This window comes from Tursiops truncatus, chromosome 14, assembly GCF_011762595.2.
Source record: "Tursiops truncatus isolate mTurTru1 chromosome 14, mTurTru1.mat.Y, whole genome shotgun sequence".
Classification (NCBI taxonomy): Eukaryota; Metazoa; Chordata; class Mammalia; order Artiodactyla; family Delphinidae; genus Tursiops; species Tursiops truncatus.
This window is the reverse complement of record NC_047047.1, coordinates 25,770,977-25,792,145: the sequence shown is the minus strand read 5'-3', so window position 1 is coordinate 25,792,145 and position 21,169 is coordinate 25,770,977. Positions and strand designations below refer to the sequence as shown.

The 21,169-nt window shown below is 40.9% G+C and overlaps 1 protein-coding gene across 8 annotated transcripts in view; it reads left to right on the top strand.

The window, feature by feature from the left end:
• Positions 1-3,023: 3,023 nt before the first annotated feature.
• Positions 3,024-21,169, top strand: part of DGUOK (deoxyguanosine kinase) — a 35,937-nt gene continuing 17,791 nt past the window's right edge. For 3 of the 8 annotated variants that reach the window (XR_012325641.1, XR_012325642.1, XM_073791231.1), the window contains exons 1-2: positions 3,024-3,236; positions 15,122-15,234. Coding sequence is in view for 4 of the 8 variants with exons in the window: in XM_073791231.1 (XP_073647332.1) it covers positions 3,095-3,236; positions 15,122-15,234 (255 nt within the window). In the remaining 4 variants the exon portion in view is untranslated. The remainder of the gene's footprint in view (positions 3,237-15,121; positions 15,235-21,169) is intronic. The other 5 variants (XR_002177712.3, XR_002177713.3, XM_019942115.3 and 2 more) reach the window with 4 other exon arrangements.

The following is a 21,169-nucleotide window of genomic DNA, read 5'->3' as shown; positions in this document are numbered from 1 at the left end:
CAGTGGTTAAGAATCCGCCTGCCAATGCAGGGGACGCGGGTTTGAGCCTTGGTCCGGGAAGATCCCACATGCCGCGGAGAAATTAAGCCCGTGCACTGCAACTACTGAGCCTGCTCTCTAGAGCCAGCGAGCCACAGCTACTGAGCCCACGCACCACAACTACTGAAGCCCACGCACCTGGAGCCCGTGCTCCACAACAAAGAGAAGCCACCACAATGAGAAGCCTGCACCCCGCAACAAAGAGTAGCCCCCACTTGCCGCAAATAGAGAAAGCCCGCACACAAAAACAAAGACCCAACACAGCCAAAACCAACCAAACAAATAAATAAATTTATATAAAAGAAAAAAGAATATTCATAGCAATGGTATCTATAATAGCTTTAATCTAGAAACTCTCAAATGTCCGTCAAGAGTAGAATGGATAAGGGGACTTCCCTCATGGTCGAGTGGTTAAGACTCCATGCTCCCAACGCAGGGGGCCCGGGTTTGATCCCTGGTCAGGGAACTATATCGCACATGCTGCAACTAGAAGATCCCGCACATCACGACGAAGAGCCCGCATGCCGCAACTAAGACCCAGCACAGCCAAATAAATAAATAAATTTTTTTTAAAAAAAGAAAAGAGTAGAATGAATAAAACACATTGTGGTATAACAACATAGTGGAATACCATACAGCAGTGAGAATGAATGAACTACAACTACATATATAACATACATAAATCTCACAGATGTTATGTTGAATGAAAGAAGTACTTACTACATGATTTCAGTTATGTAAAGAACAGGCAAAACTAATGTCTACTGTTAGAAGTCAGGTTATTGGTTACCTTTGGGGGTAGTAACTGGTAGGGGAAATGGATTCTGGGGATGCTGGTAATGCTGTTTCTTGATCCGAATCTGGGTAGTAGAGTGCGCTCAGTTTGTGAAAATTGCACTAAACTGTACACTTACAATACATGCTCTTTTCTTCACTATATATTGTACTTCACTGTAAAAATTTTTTTAAATGACTTTTAGGTGCTCTAACTTTTAGGAACAGATTAGTTTCCTGTCTGCACCTAAACCTGCCAACAACTTCCATATTTACGCTTCACAGTGACCCTGAGGGCAATGAAGGCAAGGGAAACCATAAGGGTGCAGACAGCCTCTCAAACTTTTTTCGATGGATATTCTCCCAAGTCAGAGTTTACATAGATAAAGAAATGTAAGTAGTATTTCTACAGAGAGGTGGCTGCAGGGGAGGGAGTGGGGGATGGGACAGACTTTAGCTGCTCCAATATCCTTTAGGGCTCCACCCAGCTTATCCTAAATTTGCAATCTATTTTTTAATAGATTGTGCTTAATACGATATACAAATGTCACTTCAGCCATCCCATATAAACAACAATATAGGAAAAAGGTCCTGTGCCTGCTCTGCAAACAGTTACCCTGAGACAGGAAGGAAGGGGGCAGGGCACAGTCATTAAAAGAATGGCACAACCATTAAGAAGAATAGGATACCACAAAAGCCGATTAGACCCTACTAGGCCCAAGATGGCAGAAGAGTTGACTTCCAGTAGACCTAGAGACTCATTACACACTCACTGTAATACATTAGCAGGTTAAATGACACCCACAGGTGCCATGACAGTTCCAAGGCCAACCAAAAAAGGCACAAAAGTGGGTGGTGCCCCAATTCCTGGAAATCCCCACCCCTTCTCCAAGATGTTAAAATATTCCTCTCACTTGTTAGCCTATGAAATTACCCAGCCCTTAAAAACTAACCACCCCCGCACCTCTGGTGCTCTTGCCTTCTGAGATGGCCCACACTCTACGGAGTGGGTATCTCCCTAAATAAACCTTTCACTTTACTATATCTCGCTCTTGAATTCTTTCCAGCGAGAAATCAAGGACCCTCACTTGGCAGCCTGTCCCAGGGACTCACCCGAGACCTGGGATATGACCATCCTCTTGTGCCCCATTTTTTCCTACAACAGTCCCAGCCACCAGCCCCTCCCCAAACCTTCTGGCAATCAGATTGGTTTCCTAAAAACTCCCATGTCTAAGAGTGCTGCCCGAATGCCGGATTGCCTGTTAACTCCTGGTTTGACTCTTGTGGAAGTCAAGCGGGGAAGGTGGACGCACCCTCTGACTATATTTCATAAATCCTTAGTTCTGAAGTCATTATGACCATGGAGTGTGGCAGGAAAAAGCCAGTCTGGCAGCAGCTCAGAATTGTCCCTGTCCCTCTGCAGAACACAATTCTCCACCAACAGCTAGACTCCAGTTCTATACACCAGCAAATCTCTCTCTACCCTTGCTCTTCTCAAGCTTTTACAAACCCTATTCTGAATCCCCACCAGCCGCCCCGCCCCCCTCCTCACCCCGCCATGGTTCAACCCCAAGAACCCAATCTATCTGGTTTAAATGAGTTCCACACATAGTCCCTAAGCCTCCACCCTCTTTATTCTTACGGAATTTTTGGCTACTATGCAAATAGATTGAGTGAACTTTATTCAAGAGGCAAAATAAGAGGTGGGGGTGTAATTGACAAACTAATTTGTTAATTTATTCAATAAGGTGCCAGCATTGTGGTGCAAGTTACAGGGAATGGGAAAAAGTTAATTTGTGTAAATCATCAGATTGCATCATTTTCCTACTTAAAACTGTCCAATTTTTTTCCCCATGTTAGAATAAGAGCCAGACAACAAACACTTGGGGAAAAAAACTCGTTTAAAATTACCATTATTTTTATTTGTCTTTAGTTATGAAATTTATTCTAAAGCGATACAAAAATGCAAAGGTGATGGAATTCTTGACTTATGTGTCGTTTTAAACGTAGTTTGTCCAGTGGGCAGAAACGGAGGGGGCGAACCTCACAGTACCAACTCCAATTGTCATTAAACTCTCCCGTAACCCCACATTAGGAGTCTTCCTTTTTGCAACTCTTTATTACAAACATCGCGAGAACAGAGTAGTCCCTTTGGCCCCTCCCCTCAAGCCAACTCAACCCACCCACTTCTCCCCTGACGTCAGCGGCGCGCCGGAGCGCGTGAACACCGTGGGAGGAAGTGCTCTCGGCGGAAGTGATCGCTTCGTGAATCATCGGTGGGATGATCGCCGGCCGGCTCTATCTAAGGCTGCTGCGAGCATCCTCCAAGTCCATGGCTAAGCGCCCACTCGAGGGTGTGCCCCCCTCCAGGGGTCTACACGCGGGGCGCGGGCCCAGAAGGCTCTCCATCGAAGGCAACATTGGTAAGGGCCGGAAAGTAGCTGCCAAGCCTCGGCCTCCGCAGAGCAGGTGCCTGAGAGGTTGGGAAAGGGGGCCTGGAACCCCCTCCCTCTCGAGCAGATGCGGCCAGACTGCTTGTTCTGAGCTGCCAAACCTTTCGCCTCTCAAGGTGCGCTGTGGGCCTTTGCCAGTTGGATTTTTCAGACGTCAGGCCTCAGTACTCTCCCACAGGGACAGGTTTATTGAGGCATAAAAGCCACGCAGTCCGTAGATAGGACAAGAGCTAGCTTGTTTTGGTAGAGAAAAATGGAAGCGACAAGGAGCAGGGTGCAATTTCTTTGTTCTCCTAAGGTAAGGTTGCCAGATTTAGGGGAGAAAAAGAGGATGCCCATTTAAAATAGCAGTTCCGATAACGAATAATATTTTAGTGTGTGTCCTATGCAATATTTGGAACATACACTAAAACAAAAAAACCTAAAATTCAAATTTAAGTGGGTGTGCTTATTTTATCTGGCAACCCTACCCTAAGAGAGTTCCTAAACTCCAGTCATTCAGATACCACTTTCACTATTTTTGCCATGTCTCTTTGCTGTTCCCACTATAATTTCTTAGCATTTTTCTTAGAAGCAGCTCACTTTTTAAACTTAAAAACGTGTGTTAAATTAAAAATAACTGTTATAAGAGAGAATAGAAGTCCAGTACCTTAAATAAAAATAATTTTAAAATAAAAACATTTCAGTGTTACTAAATGTTTCTAATGTTACTAAATTCTTACTTGAGGCTTTTACCTGCTAAAGTGCTGAGCCCTAAAAAGGGATTAGCAAGTGTTAAGTATTGAAGACATTCTAGCAGCAAACTGAGAATTTCTCAGTTTACAAATTAAACATATAGCCCTTTGAACAACTTCCATATTCCAGCACTGTTCCTGGCACTGAGGATGCAGCAGTGAACAGAACAAATAAAAGTCTCTGCTCTCAGGGAACCCTAGTAGAGAGAGACAGACTATAAACAATATAAAGTAAGCAAAGTAAACAGTATGTTAGATAATGAGTGTGATGGAGAAAATTCAGGGATGAGGGATTGAGGGAAGTTGCAGTTTTAAATTGAATGATCAAGACAGGCCTCACTGAAAAAGTGACATTTGAGCAAAAACCTGAAGAAGGTGAAGGAGTGAACCATGTGGATAATGGGGAGAAGAATCTTCCAGGCAAAGGGAAGACCAAGTGTAAAGGCCCTGAGGTGGGAAGCGTGTTCAGGGAACAGGCGGAAAGTCGTTGTGGCTGGAGTGGAGTGTGCAAGGGGGAAGGTGGGGGCAGATGAGGTCAGTTGGTAAGAGGTGGCTAGATTGTATAGACTGTATAGTCCATTATGGATTTTTACTCTGGTTGAGATGGGAAACTGTTGGAAGGTTTGAGCAGTCAAGTGACATGATATGACTTAGATTATAAAAAGATCACTCTGGCTGATATGTTGAAAATAGAAGGTGTCAGGAAGTTGTTGCAATGATGAGTTATGATGTGTTGGACCAGGATGGTAACAGTGGAGGTGGTGAGGAGTGATTAGATTCTACTTTCATTTAAGGTAGGGTACACTGGATTTGGTAACAGGAGGATGTGGAGTATAAGATAAAGAGGGGTCAGTGATAACTCTAATCATTTTGGCCTGAGCAACTTGAAAGACAAGAGTTCCAGTTTTCTTAGATGGAGAAGTGTGGGAAGAACAGCCTGGGGGAAGAGGGTCAAGTTTTTGGTTTTAGGCATGTTAGGTTTTTATATGCTTACTAGATATGTAAGTAGGATTGTTGAATAGTCAGTTGGATATATGAGTCCAGAGTTGAGAGTCTCCCTGGACTGGAGTTATACATGTAGGTGGTATTTAAAGCCAGGAGCCTGTGTGTGTTGATGAAAAGGACCACGTCCTGGGCACGCAAATATTAGAGAGATTGAAGCAATAGGAAGGAACCAGCAAAAGAGACTGAGAAGGAATGACCACTGAAATAGGAAAGCCAAAAGAATGATATGCTGGAAACCAAGCGAAGGTGTTCAGGGAAGGAATGATTGACTGTGTAATGCTGTTTAAGTAATGGAGCTCTTTGGTGAACTTGAGCAATTTATAGGAGTTGGGGGGGGGGGGTGAAAGTCTGATTGCATAAGTTCCAGAAGAATGGGAGGTGAGGCATTGGAGACAGTGGGTTAAGACAACTATTTGCGAGTTTTCCTAGAAAGGGGAGACGTGGGGTGGTAGCTGAAATGGGAAGAGGGTTGAAAAGGTGGTTTTTTTCGTTTTTTTTTTTTCTTTTTGTAAGAGGAATTAGATGATATTTATAAGCTGGTAGAGAGGGAAAAGATTGGTGAAACAGGAGAGAGGATAGACTTTCCAGAGTGATTTTAGTAAGCAAGAAGGAATGGAATTTCTTGCCCAAGTGGAGAGAGGTTGGCTTTACCTAGGAGCACAGTTTATCCCTAATAACGGGATGAATGGCAACATAAGTGATTACTGACTCTAGCAGGAGTGGCAGGAACTTGGTGAAGGTGTTCTGGTTGTGTCTGTTTTCTCGGTGAAATAAGAAGAAAGATCAGCCAAGAGTGAGTGTGAGGAGAGAGGAAAGACATGAAATAGTCTGGTGAGGGCTTCCCTGGTGGCTCAGTGGTTGAGAGTCCGCCTGCTGATGCAGGGGACATGGGTTCATGCCCCGGTCCGGGGGGATCCCACATGCCGCGGAGCGGCTGGGCCTGTGAGCCATGGCCACTGAGCCTGCACGTCCAGAGCCTGTGCTCCGCAACGGGAGAGGCCACAACAGTGAGAGGCCCGTGTACCGCAAAAAAAAAAAAAAACAAGTAGTCTGGTGAGTGAGCAGAAGAAATATAGAATTGCTGGGCGGCATTAAGGACCCATTTGGACTTAGTGGTCTTGAATTTAAAGTGAGACCAGTCACCACAGCTGTGTGTTTTTCTCCAGCCAAATCAGAAACATTGAAAGGAATGAGAAGGGCTGCCTGCCTCATGGTGTTATTTAAAGATGTTCTGTCCCGTACTTTGGGAAACATGCCCCTAAAGGAAGCTCTGTCCTCAGAGCCCAGAGAGGTACAGAGTATTTCACAAAGTAAGTGGTTTGGACAGACCATCAGGTGAGGTTTGAGCTGCCTCTCCCAATTTTCCTGACCTTTTCTTCTTCACCTTTCCAGATTTCTATGCATCCTTCTTGCGTTCTCATGCAGTCCTTTAAGGAACTCACAACTAAGTGGGAGGAGCAGACTTCTAAACATAATTTCTGTGCTGTGTGATGAGTGCTATGTTTGGACATGGAAACTCAGAATCTCTGGGGTAGGAATTCCTACCCTAGAGGAAAGAGTGTTCCAGGCACAGGAAGTAACACTTGCCAACGCAGAGCCTGAAGAAACATGCAGTTTTAATATCAGGCTTGTGCCTGAAGTTTAAAGGGCCTGTGAGAGGATAGCAGAACAAGAGTTTGGAAGGGTAGGATATGCCAGACGTTAAACAGCTAGGAGTTTCTCGTGTAGGCTGTGGGAGGATACCGAAGACTTAAGGCCAGTATGTGCCATGGCCACATTGATTTTTAAAAGGGAATTGGCTAGAATGAATAAATAAAAAGAAAGCTTCATAAAGCAGGCACTTTGTATGTCTCGTTTGCTATAGTACCCATCGTACCTTGCATCCAATTTGTTGAATGTATGAATAGGAATAGAGTTTGGAGTAGACAGACTAGGTTTTGTGGCTATTGTAGTCGTTGGAGGGAGGGAAGATGTAGGCCTGAACAGAGAGAATGGCGGAACAGAGAAGACATGATGGTTTGAGAAAGAGTTTGGAAGTGGGATTGACAGGACTTGGTGGCCACTTGGAGGTGAGGGATAAGGAGGTTTAATTTGGACAGTGACTCTGAAAACTGAGGATGGGAATAAAGGAAGAGGAAGTCTGGGGAGGTAAGAGTGATGCTTGGAGGAGGTGCCTCTGAGACAAACACAGATAGATGTTCTGAGGTAGATTAGGGTACGTGCCTGCAGTGAAGAGACAGATGGGAGCTGAGATCTCAGCTATGGAAGTTGTTGACTTGTGGGGGTAGTTGTTGCAGCCTTGGAAGTGAATGCAGTTGCCTAAAGAAAGTGTGACTGATGAGAAGTGGACTGGGGGACCTTAATCTGGCTCTTTCTAGTTTTATCTCCTATTATTCTCCATCACCCCACACACTGTGATGACTCTCCCTGGACAGAATGGGGCACCTCCTCCTCTGTGTGCTCACATAACATTTTGTACCCTCAACTGCTGCAAGCACTTGAGTTCTGTTGAGATTGTCTGCACCTTCAGTACCTTCCCTGGGTTAGCCACGTAGTGTCCTGTTCATCTTTGTGTCACCAGCACCTAACCCACACCTGGCCCATTGTACTCATTCAGTGTTTACCAGGTACTTGAATCCTGTGCTGTGATATCCATGTGGAAGTTAGTCATTGGTGTCCACAGAGGAAATACGGTAAACTGCTTTTACTATCAGATCAAATAGTTATCTTGTTCTCTAACCACAGGTGGCATCCCCCCAAATGAGAGTATCCATTCAGGAAACCTGAACAGGGGAAGGTGAACCCCTGTCCCAGCTGAAGTTAGATATGTTTATCATAGAGTTAGATATGCTTTTCTTGTAGTCCTGCTGCTCTACATCTTAATCTGATCCTGTGGATGCAGATGGCAGCATGTAAGGAAAATGGATCAGTGAAGTAGCAAGTAAGGGCATCTAGCCTGTGTTATGAGCCATATGCCATGTGTGATTAAGAGTCAAAAGCTTGGAACCTAGAATCCCTTAAAATCTGAAAAATAAAATACCTAGCCTATCTATTAAGTGTGTGCATCACTAAAGTGTATTATCGCCTTCCAAAGCCAGTTATTTTATGATTACAGACCTAAATTGAAGAAAGGATCGCCGCAGGAAATACTGTCAGTGAGTCAACTCAGACTAGTCTCACTTTGTTTTATTTTGTTTTTCTTTTTGTTTTTTTCATTTTGATTTTCAAAGACCCAACAGAGAAGAAACCTCACTTTTGCCATCCAGAGACTTGTATGTAAAGCAGTGGAGAGCTTCCCTAAATAACATATCCTCCAGCATTCAAAATTAGTGATTTAACATCACTAATGTCATCTTTTACTCTCATTAAGTATAAACATTTGGGCAAGAATTCTAGGGAAAAGAAAGACCTATTTAATCCAAACATTGTATCCAATATACAGTGTTTGGAATAAGTTGGATTCTCTGTTTCTGTGATTCACCTCATTCCATCCATCCATCTCCATTCTTAGCACCTGGCCGGATACTCAGGATGCAAAGGAAATAAGGTTAGTCCCTGTCTTCAGAAAGTGAGCTCCCAGTCTAGAGGGAGAGAGTGGTGAGTCAACAAATAATTACAGTGTGATGCCTCTGTAGACCAGAGCAGGCAGTAATTAACTCTGCCCAAGGATAAAGTGGAGCTGGAGAGAGTTCAAGGAGACCTCACTGAGAAGGTGACAGTGAAAGGATGAATCAGCTGGTGGGCAGAGGTGGTGAGGGCATTCCAGATCAGCAAGGGTCTCATGCTAAACACAGAAGTTTGAGTTGTACTCTGGAAGCTGTGAGGAACTTTTTTTTTTAACAACAAATTTTTTTTTCTCATGAAAAGAAGATAAAAGTAATCAGGGCTGAAATATATCAAGTTTCATTTAAGTCAGCTGAGTGATTTTTTTTTCCCAGAATGCTTTTAGGCTCAGAGCCTGTTTGATCCTGGGTGCTTAGCCTTGATATAAGTTCCTTGAGGGCAGCACCTCAGCTCACTTCATCATTTTAGTTATAGTACCCACCATTAGTGGCTACTCTGTAAACATCTGTTGGTTGAATGAATGAATGCAGCATCAAATGTAGTTCCTGAAATAAAGGCTTTAAATTTTCTTTGGAAGAATTTTTTTGTTTAAAGATAGGCAGCTTTATATTTACTGCTTTTGTTTGCTTTTTGGTACAGGGTTTTACATCTTGTTCAGAAGAAAATGCCTGAAGATGATGGTATATTTAAAGAGGCTGCCATGAACTACAACTATATTAAATTTAAAATAATACATCATTTTGAGTGTTACATCAGATACTATTATCTTACTACTAGCTTTTAGTATAATGTAGCTATAACAGACATTGTAGTTTATAGAAAAATTTGTAGGAGAAAAGAACTATTATTTAGGAAGAGATGAATGTTAACAACAGAACTCTTTGATCCAGCCTGTGGAATGACGATCCTGGTGCTAATAAAAATCAACATGTTGATATAATGTACTCTAACAAAGTACCTCCCACCCTTTCTCAAGTCATGGCACACATAATAAAGTACAGTGATAGCCAAGGCCCTAAAGGAAGATTTAATGCTGCTTATGACATCTGATACCTCCCAAATTTCATGATATTAAAAAGTATATTGAAAGAGAACAGTTAAGCTGGGATCTAACTTAATTGTGATAAGTCTGAGATAATGATATCAAAAGAGGCTAGTGCTCAGCATAGAGACAGAGGGAGGCATTTGTCATTTGGCCCTGCCTGAAGAAGAGAGACTTTGGTGCATACAGATGTTCTGCTCATTAGGAGGAGGCCAGCGTAGCAGTGGAAAAGCAGAGAACGCCTTTCTTATGAGACCCCTGGGAATACTTTAAAACATTTGTCTTAAAAAAAATACAAAACTTCTTTTTTATATACATTTTATTTTTTTACTTTTTAATTATTTTAACATCTTTATTGGAGTATAATTGCTTTACAATGGTGTGTTAGTTTCTGCTTTATAACGAAGTGAATCAGTTATACATATACATATGTTCCCATATCTCTTCCCTCTTGCGTCTCCCTCCCTCCCACCCTCCCGATCCCACCCCACTAGGTGGTCACAAAGCACTGAGCTGATTTCCCTGTGCTATGCGGCTGCTTCCCCCTAGCTATCTGTTTTACGTTTGGTAGTGTATATATGTCCATGCCACTCTCTCAGTTTGTCACAGCTTACCCTTCCCCCTCTCCATATCCTCAAGTCCATGCTCTAGTAGGTCTGTGTCTTTATTCCCGTCTTACCCCTAGGTTCTTCATGACCTTTTTTTTTTTTTCTTAGATTCCATATATATGTGTTAGCATATGGTATTTGTCTTTCTCTTTCTGACTTACTTCACTCTGTATGACAGACTCTTGGTCCATCCACCTCACTACAAATAACTCAATTTCGTTTCTTTTTATGGCTGAGTAATATTCCATTGTATATATGTGCCACATCTTCTTTATGCATTCATCCAATGATGGACACTTAGGTTGTTTCCATCTCCGGGCTACTGTAAATAGAGCTGCAATGAACATTTTGGTACATGACTCTTTTTGAATTATGGTTTTCTCAGGGTATATGCCCAGTAGTGGGATTGCTGGGTCGTATGGTAGTTCTATTTGTAGTTTTTTAAGGAACCTCCATACTGTTCTCCATAGTGGCTGAACCAATTCACATTCCCACCAGCAGTGCAAGAGGGTTCCCTTTTCTCCACACCCTCTCCAGCATTTATTGTTTCTAGATTTTTTGATGATGGCCATTCTGACTGGTGTGAGATGGTATCTCATTGTAGTTTTGATTTGCATTTCTCTAATGATTAATGATGTTGAGCATTCTTTCATGTGTTTGTTGGCAGTCTGTATATCTTCTTTGCAGAAATGTCTATTTAGGTCTTCTGCCCATTTTTGGATTGGGTTGTTTGGTTTTTTGTTATTGAGCTGCATGAGCTGCTTATAAATTTTGGAGGTTAATTCTTTGTCAGTTGCTTCATTTGCAAATATTTTCTCCCATTCTGAGGGTTGTCTTTTGGTCTTGTTTATGGTTTCCTTTGCTGTGCAAAAGCTTTGAAGTTTCATTAGGTCCCATTTGTTTATTTTTGTTTTTATTTCCATTTCTCTAGGAGGTGGGCCAAAAAGAATCTTGCTGTGATTTATGTCACAGAGTGTTCTGCCTATGTTTTCCTCTAAGAGTTTGATAGTTTCTGGCCTTACATTTAGGTCTTTAATCCATTTTGAGCTTATTTTTGTGTATGGTGTTAGGGAGTGATCTAGTCTCATACTTTTACATGTATCTGTCCAGTTTTCCCAGCACCACTTATTGAAGAGGCTGTCTTTTCTCCACTGTATATTCTTGCCTCCTTTATCAAAAATAAGGTGACCATATGTGCATGGGTTTATCTCTGGGCTTTCTATCCTGTTCCATTGATCTATATTTCTGTTTTACAAAACTTCTTAAAAGGAAGAAAAAAACTATTACAGTCAGGTATCATAGCTTTAAAAAAGTTATGTCTAGTTTTAATATAAATACATACTTTTGAATTATTTTTTAAAATAATTATTCCATATCTGTGGGTGGTGCCTGGCGCAGCTGAGTTCCCTTGGAATGCAGTTTTAAGAAATGCCGCCCTATGGAAAATTACCCAGGCTCTCCGAGCCCTACAGCATCATGGATGGCAAAGCTCCTAGGACCTTCCACCACGATTTACTGTCGTTCTTTGCTGAAACTCTGGCTTCTCATTGCTAAACTGGATTTCCAAAAGCTTTGAAATGGGGGATGGTGTGCAAGGTGGGGGTGTTGCCCTGGTGTGACTGTTTCTAATTGGAACTGTATATTTCCCATTACGTCTCATTTATTGGCATTCCGGGTTTTGTGTGTTTAAATGGCATAAGTCGGTTTCTCAGAGTACTGACTGCCCTTCTGATCTCAGAGGTGAAGTTCGTACGCCCTAACCCTCAGCGCCCTTCCTTTCCATCTGCAATCGTTCCTTGGGTAGTTGTTTTTAACTTTTAAAAAATTTAAGTAATTCTAACAACCATTCAACCCCACCCATCTCACAAATCAGTTACCTTCGTCTTTTCATATTAATTAAAATAATTTTTCAGCCCATAGCCAGAGACCATGTTTTAGGCTTAATCACCAACCTGCAATCTAAATATTGACTATCTGTGCCAAATATGTTAAAGTAGGGACTATTCAGGACAGGTAGGTATCTGATAATAAACAAATTCAACCAATTTGTATTTCCTGCAACTCTGTTGGGCACTCCATGACAAGCCCAAAGGGTTTTATTTAGTAGTCTGGGATGTGGTTTTGGAACCCATATTTTTAAAAAACCACCTCTGTTGATTGTGATCAGATTGTTCTAGATAGCAATCTCCAGTATAAGTCTGCCTCACGATCACTTGGGGCATGCTTTAAAAATGTGGATTCCTGTGATCCAACCTCAGAGATTCAGATCCTGTTAGGAAACCAAAATTGAGGCTCATGAAACAATCAAAACAATTAAATGCTAAATGTATCAGAGGCAGTTAATAAATATTGCTTGTTTGATTCAGCTGCCCAATGTGGTAGGAATTTGGTGTGAGCTGGAGATGTCCTGAACTTTGCGGAAGAGGTGGGCCTTATGCTTAGTGGGGGAAGGGATTTAGACACAGGCTGAGCAGAGCAGGGGAAGGCATTTGTTCACTGAAGTGTGGGAGGAGCAGAGGCTGAGCACATGTGCAAAGGCACACAGGAGTTGGGTGGAGGTGGGACTGAGAGATGAGTGTGACTGTACAAGATGTACAGATTTATGTGTTTGTTCTTTACCCTGTGTGTTCAGAGAGGAGTTGGAGTGGTGTGTAATAAATGTCAGATATTGGATGTGTGGGCTCTTCTGCTGAGATGTCTCTTTGCTCCTGATCAGTAACTATGAGTGGCTGATAGAATTGACTGGAAGGGTGCCTCCCCCTTCCTTCTCTTCCTTCCATTTGGGTTCCTCCTAAGGGTAGAACTCACTTGAGAAAGATCACCTCTCATAGGGGAGATTGAGCTCCAAGTACATTGTTATGGTTCATGTTTTGATTTTCAACAAATGTGGGTTTCGTAGGGAAGTGGAATTAATAATGTATTACTTGTTTTATTCATTCAGCTAGGTCATTAGTCTGGGCTTTGGTTCCTGCCCTGAAGGAACCCCATCTTCTACTTAGAGAAACAGAATTACAATGGCAGTCATGGAGTCTTACCCAGATTGCCAGGCCAAGCACAAAGGAGCTAATCCAACTTAGAGGCATCAGGGTCCAGAAAGCCTTCACACAGGAGGTGTATCTGAGCAGAATCTGAAGATTGAGTAGGAGTTGGCCAGGTGAGGAGAAAGCATATGCAAAGTCACATTTGCAGCAGACAGCATGGCATGATTAGAGTTGCAAAGAGTTTGGTCCGTTGGGAGCTCAGGATGCCTGAAGTGAACTGAGGCAGAGAGGTCTATGCAGGGGCCAGATTTTGATGTGTTTTATAGGCCATGCTAAAGGGTTTGAATTTTGTTGTGAAGGCAATAGGGAGCTGCCAGAGGATTTTAAGCAGTGTTACTTTGTGTTCAGTGTGGCTGCAGTATGAATGATGGATTGAAGAGGGCAAGGCCAGAGTTGGAGAGGCAAGAAATGAAAGCCTGGTCTTGAGCAGGAGGTGGGAATAGAGAGAAAAGAACAGATGTGGAAATTTTAGAAGGCAGGTTCAAAAGCAGTTGGTGGCCACTTGAGGTTTGGCAGAGAAGGAAGAAGTCCTGACTGAGTGGATAGTGCTGTCTTACCCTGCGGTTGGGATATGGGAGAAAGCTCAGTTTGGTGGGGAAGATGATGAGTTCATTTATGGAATATATTGACTTTGAGTTGTTTCTAGGACATCCAAGTGGAAATGTCTGGAGGGCTCTTAGATAGTGAGTCTGGAATTCAGGAAGGTATGGGCTAGATGTTGGTGTAAATGGGAAAAGAGAACTTGAATGTTGTGGTACTAGGTTAATTTCATCTCCAAAATATTTCTCAAAGCAATCACTGCTTTCTACCTCTTCTGCTCTCTCCTTGGTTGAAGCTACTGTTATCTTCTAACTGGTCTGCCTAATTCTACATCAGTGCAACAGCAGGTGGAGTGGTCTTTTAAAAATGAGCTGGTCTTTTAAAAATGACATGGTCATTTCCCTGCTTAAAACCCATCATCACTGATATCCCATTGCCCTTAGAATAGAATTCAAACTTTTTACCATGGTACAGGGCCCCCCATGTGACCTGGCCCTGGCCTGCCTACCAGCCTCTCCACACTCATTTTGAGCCATTCTTCTCCCTCGTTTGACCACACTGTCACTTCAGGGCCACAGATACCTCTTCTGTCTTCTTGTACGCCGTTTTTCTCTTTTCCCAACCTTTCCCCCACTCTTGGCCTGACCAGTCCTTGTCTTTCAGGTCTCACCTCAGGTAACATTTTTCAGAGGAACCTTCCTTGATCTCCTGAGCTACATTAGAGCCATCCTGCATTTTTCTTTCCTAGCACTTAATACAATTTGTTATTAGTTACTCATGTGTTTATTTGGTATCCGTCTCTCGTACAAGCTCTGTGAGGGCAAAATCCATCCTGTGTTTTGTTTACCATTGTACCTCCAGTGCCGGACAGTCTGAGCACATAATAGCACTCCCTGAATATTGGTTAGATTTGTTGAATGAATGAGGGTCATTGTCTTCATTTTCTATCTTGAAAAACTTGTAATTTTTATACTGTCACTGAATAAATAGGACTGTGCGATTCAAGCTTTACAACACATGTAGCTGATTTCATCTACTTTTGAGAGTCTATTCCATTTTTAACTGTTATTAAATACTCTTTTCCTCTGAGAGGTTGGGACATTAAAATTACAAATCAAATCTTAAGGGTATTTTTCCTCCCTGTTGCCTGCATTCATTATGGTGACTGGTTAGTCTGACAGTGATGTGGCTGCTGAGTTTTGAAATTGGAAAAACTGGTACTTGTTCCCTTGAGTTGGGCATTTGTGACAGAGTTTAATAGCAGCCTTCTCCTGCAACCCTGATTTGAGATGCATCCCAATACATGCTGTTTGCATTGCAGCTGTGGGAAAATCCACCTTTGTGAAGTTACTCACGAAAACTCACCCAGAGTGGCACGTAGCTACAGAACCTGTAGCAACATGGCAGAATGTCCAGGCTGCTGGCACCCAAAACGTAAGTTTTCAGTTGTGGTGGGTAGTTGGCAGGCATAGGTGAATAAACTAATTGTAATAATCTAATTTGCTCTGAGTAGGTGAAGTAGTCCAGTTGGAATCTCCTTTTTAAAATATCAGCACCTTCATTGCCTAAAGCGACCATGTACACCAGAGAGGATATGACTTGTTTGAATATGTTTAGTTTTGATTTTCTTGGTTTTTACATGTCTATGTAAGTGACTGTCTCTGTTCTTTGTGGTTTCCCAAAGCATGTCCGGCCATCCTGGCTTTGAAGATTAATTTTGTCATTCCTACCTTTAAGTATATTACTGAAACTGACCATAAGGATTAGTAGTTAATTATAATGATTTTAACTTAATTGATGAAGTCTTAGAAATTGAAAGGGACCTTAGAGAGCATCTTGTCACATTTTGAGTCAATGCAGAAATAATAGCTAACATTTATATAAAGTGCATACTATGTACAATGCTATCCCAAGCACTGTACATTCCATGTATGCCTCGTGGCTTAAGCCCTAGTGTCAGGTATGTTGCTTTGGGAGAGCACCAAACCACCAGCCACATCAGTGTGAGTAGGGAAGAACCAATTTGAACGTGAACACTAGAGGTAGCTGAGGGAGTAGCAGCACCATGCCTCAGTCTCCACAGACTCCTGCAGTCCTGGGAACATTCACTGAGTGCATCATTCTTGTTTTTACAACCTATTGTTAGAAAGTTCTTGTATGAGCCACTTTGCATACCTGTGACTCTGACTCATTGGTTCAAATTCTGCCTGTGAAGTCTTGTAACTTTTCCATATGGCAACCCTTCGTACATTTCTAAGGCAATGATTTGCCTGCTTTTTCTCCCCCTGAAGTCTTCTCTCTTTGAAACCAAATACCGTTTTCCTCCAGACTATTTCTCATGCTGAAGTAACTTTGTCTAGGAGATGTACTCCAGTTTGTTAGTTTTCCACCTAGATTTTAGTAAGAGTGGTACTCAGAGCTGAACAGGACATTCTGGATGTAGTCTAAATGGTATAGAATATCATAGAACTTGTTCTGGGTGCCATTTATGTGTTATTCCAACTTAGGATTGTGTTACCTTTTTTGGCAGACAAATAAAATACTTATTGAGGATATTTGTTTTTTAAACTGTCTCCATATGTCTATATGTATATGTGTGCATGCATGTGTGTATTTGTGAATTAACTTTTCCATTTAGAAAATAAATTATCTTTTTCTGAGTATGCCACAGGTCACCTGTTTTGGGGATTTAAAAAATATATCCACAAATGGTTTGATACTCTTTCCTTCAAGAAGTGGACCTTAATTCTCCCCCTGAGTGTGACCTGGACTTAGTGACTTGCTTCTAATGAATACAGTGTAGCAATTTAACAGTGTGTGACTTTTTATGGTAGGTCATAAAAGACATCGTATCTTCCATTTTGTTCTGTTTTGATCATTTGGCTCTGGTGTTGCCAGCTGCCATATAATGCAGCATACCTGTCTGTGAAGAGGCCCATGCAGCAAGGAGCTGAGTCCTCCTGCCAGCAGCCTTGTGAGTGAGTCTTGCAAGCAGATCCTTCAGTCCCCAGTCAGGTCATCAGATGACTGTAGCCTCAGCCAATGTCGTGACTGAAATCTCATGGAAAACCTTGAGGCAGAACCACCCAGCTAAGCTGTGTCCCAAATTCATTTCCAACAGAAATGGATTTAATGAATGTTTTTTGTTTAAACCACTAAATTTTGTCAAAACTTAGATAACTATTACTCCCATAATCCCATTATCCAGTGGTAAAACAGTTAACATTTTTGTCCTTTTAGATTTCTATCTACAAAGGAGAAAATGTATATATTTATATACACTTATATAAATGTATAGAACATATATACATTTCCTCTTTTAAAACAAAAATTGTGATTGTCACTTGCGTGTCACTTGATATCCAAGGTCTTCTTCCTTTTACCTTTACAAGGTAATGTCACTTTAATGGTTGCTGTATACTGCATAATATGGTGTACTATCATTTAGTTATTCAGTCTTTTATTTTGAATACTTAGTTTTCTAATTTCTCCCTATTATAAACAATGTCACAATGATGAATATTTTTGTTGCTATATCTTTTTTCTTTTTAATAACTAATTTTCAGGGTAATCTAGAACTGGAATTTGATGTCGAAAAACAACATGTTTTGTTGAGACTTTTGTTATATTTTATAAAATTTTCCTTCAGAAAAGTTGTACTATTTTTCTCATATTTTCAGCAACACTGGGTGTTATTTTTTTTTCATCCTTTCTGATTTGAGAGGCAAGAAAATGAATGGTGTGTTATTTTATTTTACATTTCTTTGATTACCAGTGAATTGAACTTTTTAATGTTTATTGGCCATTTATTAGTATTCTTTAGTGAAATGCCTATTCAAACCTCTTGCTTTTTTTTTTTTTCTCTATTGAGATCTGCAGGTTTTTGTAATGGCTTCATAAAAACTCGTATGTTAAATATCATAGACATCAATTACAGGAAAAAATCTATAAAAAATACAAACACAGGCTTCCCTGGTGGCGCAGTGGTTGAGAGTCTGCCTGGCGATGCAGGGGACGCGGGTTCTTGCCCCAGTCTGGGAGGATCCCACGTGCCGTGGAGCAGTTGGGCCCGTGAGCCATGGCTGCTGAGCCTGCGCATCTGGAGCCTGTGCTCTGCAACGGGAGAGGCCACAACAGTGAGAGGCCCGCGTACCGAAAAAAAAAAAAACACATGGGGGCTAAACAATACACTACTTAATAACCAAGAGATCACTGAAGAAATCAAAGAGGAAATTAAAAAATACGTAGAAACAGAAAACAACGAAAACACAACGACCCAAAACCTATGGGAAGCAGCAAAAGCAGTTCTAAGAGGGAAGTTTATAGCAATACAATCCTACCCTAAGAAACAAGAAACATCTCAAATAAACAACCTAACCTTACACCTAAAGCAATTAGAGAAAGAAGAACAAAAGAACCCCAAAGTTAGCAGAAGGAAAGGAATCATAAAGATCAGATGAGAAATAAATGAAAAAGAAATGAAGGAAATGATAGCAAAGATCAATCAAACTAAAAGCTGGTTCTTTGAGAAGATAAACAAAATTGATAAACCATTAGCCAGACTCATCAAGAAAAAAAGGGAGAAGACTCAAATCAATAGAATTAGAAATGAAAAAGGAAAAGTAACAACTGACACTGCAGAAATACAAAAGGATCATGAGAGATTACTACAAGCAACTCTATGCCAATAAAATAGACAACCTGGAAGAAATGGACAAATTCTTAGAAATGCACAACCTGCTGAGACTGAACCAGGAAGAAATAGAAAATATGAACAGACCAATCACAAGCACTGAAATTAAAACTGATTAAAAATCTTCCAACAAACAAAAACCCAGGACCAGATGGCTTCACAGGCGAATTATATCAAACATTTAGAGAAGAGCTAACACCTATCCTTCTCAAACTCTTCCAAAATATAGCAGAGGGAGGAACACTCCCAAACTCATTCTACGAGGCCACCATCACCCTGATACCAAAACCAGACAAGGATGTCACAAAGAAAGAAAACTACAGGCCAATATCACTGATGAACATAGATGCAAAAATCCTCAACAAAATACTAGCAAACAGAATCCAACAGCACATTAAAAAGATCATACACCGTGATCAAGTGGGGTTTATCCCAGGAATGCAAGGATTCTTCAATATATGCAAATCAATCTACGTGATACACCATATTAACAAATTGAAGGAGAAAAACCATATGATCATCTCAATAGATGCAGAGAAAGCTTTTGACAAAATTCAACACCCATTCATGATAAAAACCCTGCAGAAAGTAGGCATAGAGGGAACTTTCCTCAACATAATAAAGGCCATATATGACAAACCCACAGCCAACCTCATCCTCAGTGGTGAAAAACTGAAACCATTTCCACTAAGATCAGGAACAAGACAAGGTTGTCCACTCTCACCATTCTTATTCAACATAGTTTTGGAAGTATTAGCCACAGCAATCAGGGAAGAAAAAGAAATAAAAGGACTCCAAATGGGAAAAGAAGAAGTAAAGCTGTCATTGTTTGCAGGAGACATGATACTACACATAGAGAATCCTAAAGATGCTACCAGAAAACTACTAGAGCTAATCAATGAATTTGATAAAGTAGCAGGATACAAAATTAATGCACAGAAATCTCTTGCGTTCCTATACACCAATGATGAAAAATCTGAAAGTGAAAGAAAGCACTTCCACTTACCATTGCAACAAAAAGAATAAAATATCTAGGAGTAAACTTACCTAAGGAGACAAAAGACCTATATGCAGAAAATTATAAGACACTGATGAAAGAAATTAAAGATGATACAAATAGATGGAGAGATATACCGTGTTCTTGGATTGGAAGAATCAACATTGTGAAAATGACTCTACTACCCAAAGCAATCTACAGATTCAGTGCATTCCCTATCAAACTACCAATGGCATTTTTCACAGAACTAGAACAAAAAATTTCACAATTTGTATGGAAACACAAAAGACCCCGAATAGCCAAAGCAATCTTGAGAAATAAAAGCGGGCCTGGAGGAATCAGGCTCCCTGACTTCAGACTATACTACAGAGCTACAGTAATCAAGACAGTATGGTACTGGCACAAAAACAAATATAGATCAATGGAACAGGATAGAAAGCCCAGAGATTAACCCATGCACATATGGTCACCTTATTTTTGATAAAGGAGGCAAGAATATACAATGGAGAAAAGACAGTGTCTTCAATAAGTGGTGCTGGGAAAATTGGACAGATACATATAAATGTATGAAATTAGAACACTCCCTAACACTATACATAAAAATAAACTCCAAATGTATTAAAGACCTAAATGTAAGGCCAGAAACTATCAAACTCTTAGAGGAAAACATAGGCAGAACACTATGACATAAATCACAGCAAGATCCTTTTTGACCCACCTCCTAGAGAAATAGAAATAAAAACAAAAATAAACAAATGGGACCTAATGAAACTTAAAAGCTTTTGCACAGCAAAGGAAACCATAAACAAGACCAAAAGACAACCCTCAGAATGGGAGAAAATATTTGCAAATAAAGCAACTGACAAAGGATTAATCTCCAAAATTTACAAGCAGCTCGTGCAGCTCAATATCAAAATAAAAAACAACCCAGTCCAAAAATGGGCAGAAGACCTAAATAGACATTTCTCCAAAGAAGATATACAGATTGCCAACAAACACATGAAAGAATGCTCAACATCATTAATCATTAGAGAAAGGCAAATCAAGACTACAATGAGATATCATCACACCTGGTCAGAATGGGTATCATCAAAAAATCTACAAACAATAAATGCTGGAGAGGGTGTAGAGAAAGGGGAACCCTCTTGCACTGTTGGTGGGAATGTAAATTGATACAGCCACTATGGAGAACAGTCTGGAGGTTCCTTAAAAAACTAAAAATAGAACTACCATACGACCCAGCAATCCCACTACTGGGCATATACCCTGAGAAAACCATAATTCAAAAAGAGTCATGTACCACAATGTTCATTGCAGCTTTATTTACAATAGCCAGGACATGGAAGCAACCTAAGTGTCCATCAACAGATGAATGGATAAAGAAGATGTGGCACATATATACATATACAGTTTTTACTCAGCCATAAAAAGAAACGAAATTGAGTTATTTGTAGTGAGGTGGATGGACCTAGAGTCTGTCATACAGAGTGAAGTAAGTCAGAAACAGAAAAACAAATACCGTATGCTAACACATATATATGGAATCTAAGAAAAAAAGAAGGTCATGAAGAACCTAGGAGCAAGACGGGAATAAAGACGCAGACCTACTAGAGAATGGACTTGAGGATATGGGGAGGGGGAAGAGTAAGCTGTGACAAAGTGAGAGAGTGTCATGGACA